The 16571-nt window shown below is 37.9% G+C and overlaps 1 protein-coding gene across 1 annotated transcript; it reads right to left on the bottom strand.

The window, feature by feature from the left end:
- Positions 1-461: 461 nt before the first annotated feature.
- Positions 462-16276, bottom strand: LOC148863454 (2-aminoethanethiol dioxygenase, putative (DUF1637)). The gene is made up of 6 exons (XM_088979575.1): positions 15938-16276; positions 15592-15793; positions 4268-4419; positions 2176-2338; positions 935-1135; positions 462-825 (listed from the first exon to the last, which is right to left on the bottom strand). The coding sequence occupies exons 2-6, from the start codon at positions 15701-15703 to the stop codon at positions 698-700; spliced, it is 756 nt and encodes a 251-aa protein (XP_088835701.1). The 5' UTR covers positions 15704-15793; positions 15938-16276; the 3' UTR covers positions 462-697.
- Between the last annotated feature and the right edge of the window lie 295 nt (positions 16277-16571).

Here is a 16571-nt window from a genome sequence, read left to right as displayed (position 1 = left end):
CGACTCCGGAAGCCTCCCCAATAAACCCTGAATTTTTCGGAATCACGACGAGACTCATCCTCACTCCACCTGAATCGGAGGAAAATGATAAACATCATCAACTAACGCATTGCTCTCCTTCAAAAACAGAACATGTCTTATCTACGCAGCCCGGAGATCCCAGAACTTTTTCGTAAGATCCACAACTACTCCACTATATAAGAACATCAAACCCCAAGGCAAAGGTACGCGTGATTAATTACTCACTAACATTCGAGCATTCAAGTATTCAACTCGCATCCATAATATAGTACTGACTTAAGCATCAGAGCACCCGGATTCTCTGATCTATTATCTTGCAACTTAATCCAGTTCGCCACGCAACTGGTGTTCGAACAATCTTCCTGTTAGGAGTACACGAATCGCGCACCATCAAGTTATAAATAAAAAGAAAGGAAAAACAAAACAAAATGAACCATATATACAAAATTAAGTCCAAATGTCATAAAAAATATAATAAAAAAGAGAAGTACAGACAGGCCTAATGCAGATATCTAATTTCCAATACAGAGCTATAAACATTTTAAAGGTCAAAAACCCACACTCTATCCACCCATACCCCAAATATACTTTTGAGCCTACAAATTCTGACCCTGGGCTGAACCGTCAATCTTCCAAAAAAAAAAAAAATCCCATCATTGAACCAAAACTATGAACACTACGGCTGAAGAGTGGGGCCCTTGTATTCTCCCTGGCGCATATATAGATCATTTGGTGTGTCTATCTCCTCGAGCCATGCATATTCTTCTTCTTTTCCATCGCTTATCCTGAATCCATTTTCCATTGCTGCAATAGTATATTTGATTCGATTAATTCCAAAGTTCAAAATCATCTTACCGCTATTTAGTAGACATTGGAATTTGAAAGTTTTTTATTCCGCTTAAATAAAACTTACAGAAGCACGAGAAAGGATAATCATGATAGTAAGTACATTTCCTGCCAGCAGCTTCTCGGTAAGGAGGAGTGAGAATGTCAAACACAGCACATGGGGTAACTCCTGTGAAGCAATGCAGATTACCCCCACTTTTAGGGTACAAGATTGAAATCCCACATGGTGCTGCTATAACTTTGTCAATGGTCAACTTTGCCAATCTAACTGCCAAAGAAGAGGGAAGCTCTGTCAAAGTTCCCAAGAACATTTATCTGTGAAAATCAGCAAGAATGGTATGAAAACTTAGTGCAACTGAGAACAGATTTCAGTATCTGCATTTTGTCTCTTTTGAACACTGAAGCGTTCATCTCCCTACTGGAACATGGTCACCAACGGCATTATGGCATCAGTGTAGAACAAGGCTTTTTCTGGTCCATATGTAAAATCATGTTGATTATGACGATTACTGGTTAAATATTAAATGCTCCACCACAATCCCCTCCTTTAGGCAGCAATACTAGAACATTTTGCACAGGTGAACTAGACTGATCAGTTGACCTTAAGGATCCTGAACTTCATGATATGTTTGGAATATGGCCCATGCGCCTAGAGATACCAGTTCCCAGAGAAGCAAGTCCATGCTGCCCATCATTGTTTTTGTTCCTTAAGCCATCATTCTTTATCATAGCATGGTGAGAGGAGGTATGACAGAGTTTGCCATATTGTACCTAGAATACGAAAGGTCTCATTTGTAGTGTGAACCATAGGCTGCTTTTGGTAAGAGTGCAAATGCTGAACCAAAGAAATTTGGACTTTGGTTTTACAGGCTTTGGTAAGAATACGTTTTTGTACTGAAAATTGAATGTAAATTTGTTTTTTTTTTTCTGGCATCTTTTTTGCATTCAAAATGGGAGAAAAGATTGCTTCCAAACTTTGCACTCGAAGTTGGTCAATGTAAAAAAGGTAGGTTCCAGTCTTCAAATTTGTGTTTGTACGCATCACAACCAAACATGACACAAAGTGTATCAATGCAAATCAAGTTTGTATTTTCATGAACTGAACATATTTTCATTTGCACTCTTACCAAACACAGCTTCATGTAGAGATCTCTGGTACTATTATCCTGTTATTATTGATACAATACATATCTCATTTTCAGATAAATCCTAAAAATATCGAGCTAAGAATTGTAGTCTAGCCAGAAAAAATAGTCTGAAATTATATGAAGCTCTAGAAACTTGAGTCACCAAGTTTTAGAATCCTACCTGGGGGATAACCTGGTCCCCTGCTTTTCAGCACATAGGCAGGTTCAACCCAGTCATAGGCTTTCACATGCATGGAACCATAAAGTACTTTGCTCAACACAGTCATGCCGGGATGGTCATGGAGCGGAATGACTGATGAAGTTGGCAAGCAAAATATACACATCTGAAAATATAAAAGATTTAGTTAATTGATAAGTTTGGAAATCTTTCCATATGGCTTTTGTTTAATGCATGGCATAGGACCCTGTGATCCATCATTATTATTATTTTTTTTTTATAAATGTGATCCATCATTATTATTTAACGCTTTTTATGGGAACTTTGTTTTCTTATGATATATCAGGATGGACCAAAAAGGACATGAGTAGAAGTAGTAAGAAATGATTTAAACACTCATAATTTAACAGTAGATATGGCTTTAAATAGAATGGATTGGCATAGCAGGATTCATGTATCCGACCCCATATAGTTGGGATAAGGCATGGATGATGATGGTGGTGGTGGTTGTGGTGGTGGTAGTGGTGACGATATCAGGATGAGCTCCCTTCCAAAACTGTACTTTACAATGTTTTATTTTTTATCAGTTGTACTTTACAATGTTGTTAGAATCTCTCCATGCATTTTTCATTAGTCCAAATGCAATATAAAGAACGAGAGAGAGAGAGAGAGAGATTTCCAAACTATTGGGGTTTCTAATCACCTTCCTGGAGCAACTACTACAAATGCCTAGGAAACTAATTTACTATATTAATGAGAGGGAGAGAGAGAGGGTGGGTCCTTTGAAAGTCAAATTACCATTTTCTAAGTGTACAAGTATAACATGCAGTGGCATATGTTACATGGACACTGGTACAATTGTTGGAATTAACAATATGTACTATATGTTTTGTTGGTCCCCGCTATCTGGATAAGGGTGTAACCTTTGGCATTTTTACAACAAATATAATAATAAAACAAATTAAATATAGAAGCATACATACCACTGCAAAATTAGAATAATTTATAGTTGATTGCACTAATTTTCAAGTATTACACATCCATACCCAAATTTCATCTTAATAATTTAATAAGATTCTTTAGTCACATATTGAGCAAAGAGAAGAGTTTCATCAAGTATTAAGGGGGCGTTCTTTTTCTGGATTTTGAGAGGGGGGAAAGTTGGTCAATGGGATTTTGAATCCCATTGGCCAAAAATCCCATGTTCTTTTTTCAGATTTATGTGGGGACCAGGGAAAGTTTATTTTCCTGGGTATCACTTACCCAGGTAAGTGATACCCATCTCCTAGGTGGGTAAATAACTTTCCCACCTTGAGGGAAAGTTGCCAACACTAGAAAGGGACAAAAATGCCCCTTGTAATAATGGATTTTTATAGATAAAATGGCCATTGCCTTATTTACATGGAAAACAAAAGAACATGGGTAAATGCACTTATCCGGGTAAATCTTTCCTGGGAAACAATTACCTGGGTAAGTAAATTTACCCAGGTAAATAACTTACCGAAATGCGAACAGGGCCTAAATTTAGCATCAGTATGTGTCTGACAGGAGTAAGACAAGCATTTTGAAGTGTCAATGTAAAATAATGTTGAGTCACCGCAGTTCTGCTATTGCTATTATTCATAATCCCATATTAACTGAATAATCTCTTTTTCTGTTACTTCGGCCATGTTTGATTTGATAGAAAATAAGAGAGAAACAAAAATCTGAGGGAAGGCTTTTAATAATTTTTTGTGAAATTTCTTAAGAACTTCCCCTAAATTTTCTGTCTATCTTATTTTTTATAAAAGCAAACACAGCCTAAGTAACAGAAAAAGTGATTTTGCAGTTAATATGAGATTATGCTTAATAGCAATAGCAGAATCTACAATTTCATGAATCTCAGTTTCTTATAAAAAGAATGTTTGCTTAGTTGCACATGCACATGCTCACACACGTAAAGGTGTGCAACTGCACAAGTTACAAATCCAAATATTAATTACACCAACATATTCCTATTATAGCAGGCTGTCTAAACTCTAGAGAGGTTCAAAAAAGTTTGAAAGATCATCAAGAGTTACAACTGTGAAGATTATCAATAAGCTAATGAACTAACCGTAAAACTATCACTTTGATATATGTCTAAGTAGGTTATTGGTTGAGTCCATCGAACTGCTCTGTCATAATGATTGAGTCCAAAGACACCATGCCCTCGGTCATCCTCTGTGTTATCCTCTTTGAGACCAACATCAGAAGGACCTATTTTATCTGCAAAACATGATTTAGCATTTAAGACAAAAATAGTATTTTTTTCTTGAAGAGTAAAAGGAAAACATAGAAAACATAATCATTTATCATCTTTCCAATTATTGTTGAGTTAAGGAAAGATTGTATTATTTGTTGAGAAGGAAATGAAGGGCCACACATCTACACAACATTTACAAGATGAGACTCATGTACCAATGTTGTAAGACTCAGATCGGACTAAAAACGGGAATGCTCATTGGGTCACAGTTTTATCGGTTAACTGGATGGTTAGCCTGTTCAACCTGTGAAAACCATCATCTAACCAAGACTTGAAAAGGTCACTCCTTCCTAGTTTTCACGATCCAACTGTCTGGGCTGGTCAAAGTCCTACACCACTGCCATGTACAATATACTTTTTGAAGGTAAAAGATTTTCATTAAAATAAAAAGAGAAATTACAAGAAAGGTGACCAGAATGTTGACCCTAAGTATTTTGATGATAATAAACTCATTGAGAGTACTAACAATGTGAAAGGATAAGTATACAGCTATAGCAAATGATTCCTGGTTGAACTCAAGAGACTAGATGAAGCCAATGATGATTTGAGGCACAAAGGAGCAATTGATTCAAATGATGGACAGAATTCTCCCCAAGCCAAGAAAAGCAAGAAAAGTGTGCAGCTGCAGCAAACAATTCCTAAGTTGAACTCAAGAGATTTGATGAAGTAAATGATGATCTAAGGCACAAAGGAACAGCTAACTCAAATGATGGACTGAATTCTCCCCAAGCCAAGAAAAGTAAAAAAAAAAAAAAAAATGATGCTCCATGACAACATGAGAAAGAAGGAGGTGACATCAAGCTCTAGTGGTTATTACGTGTTTCATTCTTTCTAGGACTTGATGCATTCATTTGCAATATGCACAACGTTGGACTTAACTGTGACTAACCTTAGCATTACCAAGACAAAAAGACCAATGGTTAAATTAGTTTTAGGTGGCTAGGCTCTCCCTAGACTTTATCTAAGCTCAAATGTGAAATTTCTAAGGAAGCCTAAGGAGTCACTTTCTTAACTCTAGGTGTCACCAACTAAAGTTTTTTTGTCATATCCTATAGTTGACTGCCTACAAGGCAGTAGTCAACTACATGACAGCAGAACTGGTGTCACTTAGTTGACTACCCATTAAGCAATAGTGACTACCTGTAACAATCGAGCCCGGTGTCACATAGACCTTGGCCAGTAGTTGACTAATGAGATGGGATGTGCTACTATCCTTGACAACCAAGAACCTAATTAGTTGACTAACAAGATATAGAAGTCGACTACCAGAGAGAAAGATTCTCCCTTGCAAGTAGTAGTTGACTACCAAAAGATATCAATCGACCGCCAACTCCTGACAAGGTTGAAGCGGTCGACTACCAGTTCGAGCCAATCAACTATTTCACGAAAAAGAAAGAAGTTTTTTATCGTTTGAAGGCTCAACGGCTCTTTCCTCTTCTAGTAGGTTTTCAATCTTGTTGGAAATAAGTTCTAAACATTTCCTAGAAAGAATTAATCTTTTCCCGATGGATCTATAACTATTATATGCTTTCTAAGCATGCTTCTTGCTATAAGTTTTTTATTTTGTGATTCATTGATCATCTCCAAGAGTTTATGAACCTCTTCAATGCAGTAGCACATTGTTGTTTAGCATTTTCTTGCATCTGAACAGTTTGTTTGTAATTGTTTTTATCAACCTATTGAGAGGCATTACATTGCATGTGCTTACATTGTTATTACCATGTTGTACCTGAGTGTTCAGGGATTGAACACCATTAAAGGTCTGGTTCGCACCCGTAAGCCCAACTGTTGTGAAGGTCTTGTTGGCACCCGAAAGTCAAACTAGTTGTAAAGGTTTTGCTAGCATTGTGAAGTCTAGATGCTTTGAGTGGAAACTCTCAGGTGGTGTGCTTGGAGAAAGGATGTAGGCACAAACCAAACCTCTATAAATCCTTGTGTGTGCTTTTATTGTTTATAGTTAATGCTTGTTTTTGTGGATACTTACTTCATACCACTTTTGTTTATCACACAAGCACTCCATACTATATTTCTCTCTATTTATCTTTGTTTAGTACAATAAGTTTTAAAAAGGCATTTGGGAAAGAAAAACTTGTAGAACCCAATCCCCTCCCCCTCTCTTGAGTCAGGCTACTTAGTCTATCAGAGAAGTCACCCGAGAGAAGAAAGGAAGAGACCCACACCAATTACTTTCTCTTTCTAACTTCCCCACTTGCTTTTTTTCTTGATAAATGAGTGAAATTTTATTAAACCAACAAATAAGAGTTACATGCAACCCGTGGAAAGGCACAAGATGAGACATTTCCTTTAAAGCTAATTACAGAATTATAAGTACAAAAGAAATTACACTGAAGCCCAAAATAAAGTATCCCGGGAAACCCCTTGTTTTGCAAGTGAATCAACAAATGAGTTGGCCGATCTGCCTACCCACTGAACTCTGATTGTCATATTCCTTGTTAACCATTTAACCTTTTTGAGAAGATCTCTAAAACCCCAAATCATAGTGTCTGGATCCTTCGGCCAACCCACTATCACCTGGGAATCCCCTTCAATAATCAGATGCTCTATGCCTAGCTGATTTGCAAGCTGGATTGCTTGTACAACAGCCAGTAATTCGGCCCTTATAGAGTCTCCCACACCCACTGGACCTGAGTACAAAGATATCGCATTACTATCTTTGTTTCTCAGCGCTCCTCCTATGCCTGGAGGTCCAGGATTTCCTCGGCTACTTCCATCAAAGTTCAGCTTGATAAACTCCTCCCCTGGTGGCATCCATTCAACCCCATGTCTGTCCTTTCTGGTAGAAGTATTAGCCACTGCTAACCAGTTTCTCCATAGGTCATCAAAAGAGTATGCATCAAAGATCTTTAGAGATTTAGCCACTGAATTGCCCTTGTCAAAATACATTCTCTAACTTCTAAGAAGCTCCTTTCTTTTTCACAAAAGATTCTGGTGTTCCTTTCTTCCCAAACTGTCCACAACAAAGTTGCTCTTATGCACTTCCACATAATTCTCCCTCTCTTTGTGTGCCATTAAAAAATAGACGGGCTAAACAACAAACTAGTATCAGATGGCAGGTTCCACCTACACTCAAACAACGTAAGAATCCAATTCCATAAAGCTATAGCAAAGGAGCAAGAGATCAGTAAGTGGTGACAGTTTTCATTCTGAGATTTACAAAGAACACACCAATTAGGAGATAGGCACCAATTTGGTATTCTCTTTTGTAGGTTTTCAAAGGTGTTAATCTTACCATAATAAACTTCCCAACAAAAAACAACAATCTTTGGGGGAATGGGCCTAGTCCAAAATTTTTTAACTGGGAAATTCTGAGGTGTAGAAGTGGAACAAAGGAACTTGAAGAAAGAAGAGAAAGCGAACAAACCTTTCGGGTTAGGGGTCCAAATTCTTGTATCAGGTTTGAGGGGATCTAAACAAATAGACTCAAGTGAAGACAATAAATCTGAAACACAAGCACTTTCATCATCACGTAACCCTCTACAAGAACCAAAATCCCAGTTTAAGGCCACAGAAGAATCTGAGTAGGAAATAAAACTGGAAACCGGCTCTTCCTTATAAAGGGAAAGAGAGTAAAGAGAGGGAAAAAGGTCTTTAAGAGGTTGGTTGCCCACCCAAATGTCTTCTCAAAAAAGAACATTGTGTCCAGAATTAACATCATATCTGACCAGATTGAGAAAATGGGGTAGAATTCTATGTCTTCCCAAAAAAGGTCTTTTTTCAAACTTTTCCACAATTGGATACTAGAACCGACTTTCTTTTGGGTTAGCTCCTAACGGAAGGCCCAAGTAGGTTAAAGGCCAATCAGATATGGAACACTGTAGAGAACCTGTTGTAGCCTCTACCTCCCGATCTTCCAAATTGATTCCCACCACACAACTTTTGTCAAAATTAATCGATAGGTTTGAAGCAGACTCAAAGAATTTAATAAGATCTTTTAGGTTCCTCACTCTCCCTAAATCTCCCCCTTCACAAAAGATGGTGATATCATCAGCAAACTAAAAATGAGTCACTGTGACATTATTCCTGCCTATCCTCCAACCTCTTATTAGCCCGTCCCTATTTGCTTTAAAAATCATTCTACTGAGCACATCTGCCACAAGTGTGAACAAAAAGGAGGAAAGAGGATCTCCTTGCCTGAGCCCTCTACATGCTAGGAAGAAGTCCTTGACCCCTCCATTAACTAGAACTGAAAATTGGCAAGATGTTATGTATCCGCTCATCCACCTATACCACATATCCCCAAATCCACATTTCCTTAGCACTTCTAATAGAAAATCCCAATCCACTGAGTCATAGGCCTTCTCAATGTCTAGCTTACAAATAAAACCTTGATTGTCGGATCTCCTCATTTCCACCACACATTCATTTGCTATAAGAATTCGATCTATAATTTGCCTATCTTGGACAAAAGCACCCTGGGTTTGAGTAATGAGAGACGGAAGGACCTTTTTAATCCTTAAAGAAAGCACTTTTGCCACAATCTTATAAATGTTGGTCACCAAACTAATCGGCCTGAAATCTTTAGGGTGTTTGGCATCTGATCTCTTTGGGATGAGAGCTAAGAACGTGGCATTAACTCTGCAACCAATCACATGGTTGTTTTCAAACTCCTTAAACACCTCAAACAAATCTTCTTTAATAATGTCCCAACACTCTTGATAGAAAGCCAATGGTAAAACCATCTGGTCCAGGAGCCTTTGACCTGTCCATAGAGAAGATAGGTTGTCATATCTCTTCCTCTTCAAAGTTTCTTTCCAACCAAGCTGCCTCACCGACTGATAGACCTAGCCAATCTAGATCTTCCACTCTCACCCTTCTCTCCAGCGGCCTACTCAAAATGGATCTGAAGTGAGTTACAAAGCAATTGGCTATCTCCTCCAGTGACTCAATTTCTACCCCTTCAACCTCAATCTTGGTCACAAAATTTTTTCTCATTCTCCCATTGGCCATTGCATGAAAGAACTTGGTATTCCCATCCCCTTCTTTGATCCATTGATGCCTAGATTTTTGCCTCCAAGATATCTCTTCCCTCAATAGGACCTCTTCCAAATCCTCCTTCAACTTCCATCTCAATTCTCTTTCTTGTGCACCCATGGTCCTTTGATGTTCCTTTAAATCTAAATCCTCAATTTGGGCTGTCAATCTGGCTTTTAACTCACCCTTCAACCTCCCCACTTACTTTCTCTCTCTTTTTCCCCATCCCAAACAAAATAGCAAATAGGTTAGAGAAAATTCAGAGGAATTTTTTGTGGAGGGGATGGGAAGATGAAAAGTAAATTCACCTTGTAAAGTGGGAGCAAGTGTGTCTCCCTAAGGAAGTTGGGGGGCTGGGAATAAGAAACCTGCAAATTTTAACTCAACCCTTCTCAGTAAGTGGTTATGGAGATTTGCTTCTGAAAGGAATGCATGGTGGAGAAATCTTGTTGCTGCGAAGCATGGGGTGGAGTGGGGTGATTGGAGATCTAGGGACCCTCATCCAAGCTGGGGCAGATCTCTTTGGGCATGCATATTGAAGAACCTTCCTATCCTCTTGGAAGGGATCAGACTTAAGGTGGGTAAAGGGGATAGAATTAAGTTTTGGAAGGACCCCTGGTGTTTGGAGGGCTCTATGGCAGATGCTTTCCCTCTCCTTTTCCAAATTTCTGCTAATCAAGAATCATTAGTGGCTGAGAAATATAATCTTTCTGGAGGTTCCAATGTTTGGACCCCTCTTTGTAGGAGAAATTTGTTTGACTGGGAACTGGATGAGTATGTGGAGCTGTTGGGGCTACTTCAAAATCATAAGATAGATATGAATCTGGAGGATGAATGGAGGTGGAATTGGAATTCAGATGGTTGCTTCTCTGTTAAGTCCCTGGTCCTTAAGCTGAATAGTTCAGGTCAGTTGGATTTCCCTGCCAACCAGATTTGGAATCCAATTAGTCCCTCCAAGGTTAACTTTCTGGTTTGGACAATGGCTCTTAATAAATGTTTGACTAAAGCTAATCTGGAGAGGCATGGCATCCAGATTCTGGATGCTTCTTGTGGTTTGTGTGGATCTCTCTCAGAAACTACAGAGCACCCGTGCATTCACTGCCCAATTTCCTCCATGGTATGGGGGCACTTCCTGAAAGCTCTGAATATTAGTTGGGTTATGCCAAGATCAGTGAAGGAGCTGTTGTGCTGTTGGAGAGTAGAAGGCCTCAACAAGAAGGGAAATCTAGTATGGAAAACCATTCCTGCAGCTCTGTTGTGGTCCATTTGGGCTAAAAGAAACAACAGAACTTTCTGTAGTAAAATTAAAAGTCTGGATGAATTGGTGCAGAGAGCTGTGGGCAAGTTAATCTCTTGGGTGTCGGTTACTGAGGAGTTCAAACATCAGAATCTGACTCATTTGTTTTGTTCTCAGTCCTGGATGAGTTTGTAATCTGACTTGTACCCAGGCAGTCTTATTGACCTGGGTTTTGTTGTATTATTTCTCATTTTCTGTATTGAATAAATTACCTTACCTTATTCCAAAAAAAAAAAAAATCAAGATTTTATTAAGGAAAATAGTCTACAATAAAATAGAAGCTTTCAAAGGAAGATGAAAAAACCCAAATATCTCTCTCCACTTATTTAAATTATAAACTAGATAATGACCACCCTGTAGCCATTCTTCTGACGAATTCTATTTGACCCAATATTTTTACTGTAAATTTAGGTTTGCTTTTTTATTTTAATTTATTTTTTGGTATAAACATGTAGTATCTAACTTCAGAGATTAAATCCAGTTTTATATGTAAACAATAAGCCAGTTTATGGGTTCTACACAATTTGAAATAAGGTTTTTTCTTTCACTTTTTTTTTTTGAATGGAGGTAACTACCACTGATCTTTTTAAAAGTGGAGGTAACAACCATTTGAAGTTCATATTCTTTTTGGAGAGTGGGTAGACACGTGTCTCAGAAAGAATACTTCTCTTTGAGAGTGGAAAGAACTGCTCTCTTTGAGACTCTTTTCCAAGAAAATAGGATGCCACTTGTTTGAAGGAGAAGCCCTCTTGTCTGAAGGCTTAGTTTCGCAGGAAAAAAAGAAAAAACTAAATCTCCATAAAAGCTCAAACCCTTCACACTTTGCCATAGTTATAATGAAGGATTTGATGGGAAAAAAAAGCCAAACAATTTGGAGTCCAGATTCATTTATTCTCTTTACAGGGAGATATGCCAAATCTGGATATATTTTTTGATAGTGAAGAATCTTGATATGTTATATTATATAAACAGCCCATATGCTTCCTAATCATTCCAAGGTGAAGGTACCAAATCACGCCATCACCATTTGAATAGAAGAACATGCAGTGGTCACTAATCAGCATACCTTTTAATAGCCAGCCTATAAAGTTTTGGAAAGTACATGTGTGCAAGATTCCTACCACATCATTTGTATTCCCAAAGCAAACTCTATTGCCTTTACCCACCTTGAAACAAATTTGTCTGAAACGCTTTTTAAAAGTGTGTTTGATGCACACACACATTTATCTTTTAAGTGTGTTTGACATCTTGCAAATACTATCCACACCAGTTATCTTTTAAGTAGTAATATTGTGTTTGATGCACACACATGCACACATGAGTGCCACATGGCAAAAATAAGCCCTGTTTTGTGTAATTTGAAAAAAAAAAATTAAGTCCTCAATGGCTAGCATTATTTGGGGAAAAGGTTAAAGAATGGTTAAGTCTACAGTTCGTTTGGACTGGGGAAGTAAACATATGGCCAGTCTAGAGGCTTCCCTATGGACTGGCAACATCACCTCTCCACCATAGTTTCCAAGGAACCAAGGCAAAGCTAGGTAACCAGGGAATGCCTACATGTGTAGGTGCCAGGTGATGAATTTTGCAAGTAAAAAAAACAAAACAAAAACTAAATCTTAAGTTGATTTCTTATTTTGCATAGTAAGCCAACAATCATCAAATAACTATATAGATTTCATATCAAAACATAGAAAATCATTGTATTCACAGGAAGATAGATATTTTTTGTTTTGATAAGTGGTAAAAAAGTATTATATTAATATAGATATGAAGGGGGACCAGGAGCCCCCCAAAACTGTACAAAAAGCTATACAGCTCAGATGTATCAGAAATTCAGTATAGCATTTACAAAAAATGCATATCTATCGGTCAAAAAATAATGGAGCACCATCCATCCTTAAAGTCTTCAACCCCTATGGCAGCAAACTGAGGTAAGACCTTAGTCCACTGAGGGTCCATTCAATATGGCTGACCACTTCTTAAGTCACCACATTAAAAAAATTAATGAATATTTTAAATGATAATAATAATTCAATAAATTTAAAACATTAACATACTATAAATAATTAATGAATATTATAAGTACACCCGCACTGAACAGCCCCTGAGAAGGATTAGTTTTGACATAGTTTTTCTTCACTTAAATATTAACATAGTCTGTTTACGTGATCTTAATTTGGATTTTAGACAAAAATTAAAAATCCCAAAAAGAGAATAAAAAAAAGCAAGTATAAAACAGAAATAGATGTAGAAAATATGAGAGTTCTGAGTTGTTAATAATTATTTAGTGTACCATGTTTATCTTAACAGAATTGGTTGACTAGTTAAAATATGTTGAGCATGTTTTTGGGACCACATCATCTTGCTTCTTATCTCACTCCCAAACAAATAACCATCTTCCTACCTCCATTCTATTTCATATGAGGGGATCACATTATTTTACTTCCTATCTTAGTTCTTGCAAACAAACAAGACAAAGTCAAATCTGAAGCAAAAGTAAATAAGAATTTACACTCAGCCTATTTGCATATCCATGTATTTATGCAAGTGCAAACAAAGCTTGCACTGCAAAGAAACTGAGTGTAAAGAGAAAGCAGTGTTGAGAGAACACCTCAAGAGGCCATTAAAATTATGTAGAAATTTATCATATGAAAATCAGGTGCACTTAGAAGCATCACTCAATTGTGGAAATTGGTCAGATTTCTGCCATATGAGGAAACTCATTAGATAACTAAAGAGGTTTTTCCATTGATAGAGCATTTTACGAGACTTCTTGTAGGTTGCAGATCAGGACCTTCCAATATTAGAAAAGAATTCAGAGATAGCTTTGGTGCTAGAGGGTGGGCCTTGGCAATGGTTGTGTTTCTGTTGCTAGATTGCGACCTGGGTGGCCATGGTTTAAATCTTGGAAACAGCTTTTCTATGTATCTGCAGGGGTAAGGCTGTGTACATCTGTCACTCCCCAGACCCTTCATTGGCGGGAGCCTCGTGCACTGAGCAGCCCCTTTTGGATAGTTTTGGTGCTACAGTTTTTGTATTCTGTGAATCACAAAGAGGATGTTCCTGTATAAGAGAATATCACTTTCTCCAGGGACCAATTTTTGTCGTTTCCTAGAAGTGAAGAAGAGGGTTGGGGGAGCTTCCTTTTCTGTCTTTGAGTAGACAACTCTAGGAAAAAGGGCTTGGTCTATGTTCTCATTCTATGATGGAATAAGAGCTTTGGCTACTAAATTGAACAGCCCATTCAAATGGATGCCAATAGTTTTGCACAATGTTAAGTATTCTCTCATTGGACAAAATTTCAAGTATGGGACATGGCAGATTGTCCATGCTACAATGAGAATGTTGCCTTGTCTAGCATCCAATGATCAGTGATCCTAGAAACAAGATTAAATGAGGACTTGGGCACTTTAATTGTTCCCCCAAGCTGAGCAAGGTATTTTGTCTTGTATCATTTTATCAGGTTATGATCATTTGGACATGCACCTAAGCTCTTCTGAGTGATTATCATTAATCGTGGCTGTAGCCTGCAGGTATCTTCCTCCAAGCAACCGAGTAGGACCAACTCTACACATTGAAGCCATCTCAATGTCACCAAGTGTCATGATATTGGAAATAGAATAAAGGAAGAACTAGGATGCAATAGTGATGATATATGCCCACTCGTCATTTCAAACTCAAGATAAAGTTTTCCCTAACCAAAAGAGAATTTATACATAATGAGTATATTGAGTAGAAGTTAAATATTTGGGCCACAAGCCCAACCATATCCATATCCTTACTATTCATGGCCCCAATCTTTAGTGGGTTCTCTTCTTGCAAGCCCACTACCCACAACCTAGAATCTCCCTCCCCCTGGCACAAACCCCCTTCTTGATAAACATGCAAGTTGTAACACCATTCTTCACAAATCACAACAAATGATATCACCACCAAAATGCTATGGAACTTCGACATCTCAACTTAACCTCAAGCTAATTGCTTGGAAATTGCATATCATCTGAATCTAAGCTGGTTTCATGACTCTAATTTGTTTCAACCACAATTTCCATGCTAACAGTATGAGAGAAGATAATAACATGAAATCTGTCTAACAAATGCAAACCTAATCCATTCATGATTTTGCTCTAACATTAAGCTTGATCACTTTCTCAAAATATTTACAATGTTTTCGTACTTAGATTCTAACATTAAGGAATTATCATCAACGTCAAAGCCTTGTCCCAACTATATAGGGTCGGCTACATGAATCTTGTTTCACCATTCCGTTCTGTTCAGTGCCACCACATCCATTGTTAAGTTACGAGCAAATAAAATTAACGAAACAATATCAATAAAATAGATAGAAAATAAAAAAGGGAACCGTGTGTATTTTTTTATCAATAAAACCGTGTATGTTTATTTTGGCAAAAAGAACACTACAGAGACACAGCCACATAGAGGGGGAAATCAAAAGAGAATTTTAAACATAAAGCTCTCAAAATCTATGGTATATGACACACCCACACACAAAAAGAAATTAGATAGAAGATTCCCAATATTAACATAAAGAATAAATATGAGGCCGACACAGGATTCAGTTACATAATATCAATAAACCCATAAACAGAATTGAATCACACGAACAGAATAGAGAAAGAAAAGAAAAGAATATTCTTAAATGTAGATTAGGGGAGATAAGAAGAAAAAGAAAGAAGATGCCGATTCTTAACATAAAGAAGCAAATGTAAGGCCAAACCAGGATTCAATTACAAATTATCAATAAAACTCAAACAGTGCTAAATCACACTTATAATTTATAAAAGGATGAGGGGAAAAAAAAAAGAGAAAAGATGTCTGTATATACCCAAAAGAGATGAAAGCTTTTGGATTGATTGAGGAGAAGCCGGAATTCCCGAAGACGTAAACGTCTTTTTACACAAGTCATAGATAGCCTGAACAGAAGAGTTTTTCGTCATGCTAACGTACCTATTATGTGCTTGCAACTCAACTTACCCACTCGAGAGTCGAGAGATGCTGATAACTCCTGCTCACTTCAAAGCGATTTCCTGGATTGCTCGATGAAAACGACAATCAGAGTAAATAAGCAAGGAAACTTGTTTCTGGCCCATAGGAAAGTTTCGAACAAAATTTGTAAAGGATTATGCGTTTGGGAACGTTTACAGACGGGAGGCCATAGGATCTTTGCTTACGGTTCCCCGAGACGAAGTGATGTCAGTCGTTGATCAGGTAGACTGTCAAGTCAAGTTCATCATTTCACTTGATCATGTTAATGGGTTTTTTGCGGATCTCCTTAATCATAAGCTACTCTGATAAACTGAACCATGGATGTGACGCTGACGCACGCACGTCTTGCAACAAATAGATCGTCGTTATGGTTCAGCTGAAGAGCACCATTGATTCTTCTGCAGCTATCAGGCGCACCGCGCACGTAGGAGCTTTATAAAGCTGAGCCTTGTCTCCAGTGTCCATTGCGAGGGCTGGCTTCAGCGTCCATTGAGCTTCGTTGTGACTTATGAGCCGCTTCGAATAAGCAAACAAAACTCTAGGATCCGTTTTGGAGGGCTTCTGCGTTGATTGAGCCGCTTTAGAGAAGCTATGGTGCCCGTTTCAGATAAGGCTGCAACTTGGGCCGGATTGGTCCGAATCCAACCCTAACCCAACTCAAGGATTGGGATTCAGGTTGATGCTCGGGTTATGGTTAGGATTGAAATTCATGAACCTAACTTCATTTTGGGTTTGGTTAGGGTTACCCTTGGGGCAATTTGACCCAATCCAAACCCGACTCTATAATACATAGTATATATAAATATTTGTTATATAGCA

This window comes from Nelumbo lutea, chromosome 3 (assembly GCF_056320005.1).
Source record: "Nelumbo lutea isolate HS-2025 chromosome 3, American lotus-T2T, whole genome shotgun sequence".
Lineage (NCBI taxonomy): Eukaryota > Viridiplantae > Streptophyta > Magnoliopsida > Proteales > Nelumbonaceae > Nelumbo > Nelumbo lutea.
The sequence above is the reverse complement of the archived record's forward strand: the minus strand, read 5'-3'. Positions and strand labels throughout refer to the sequence as shown.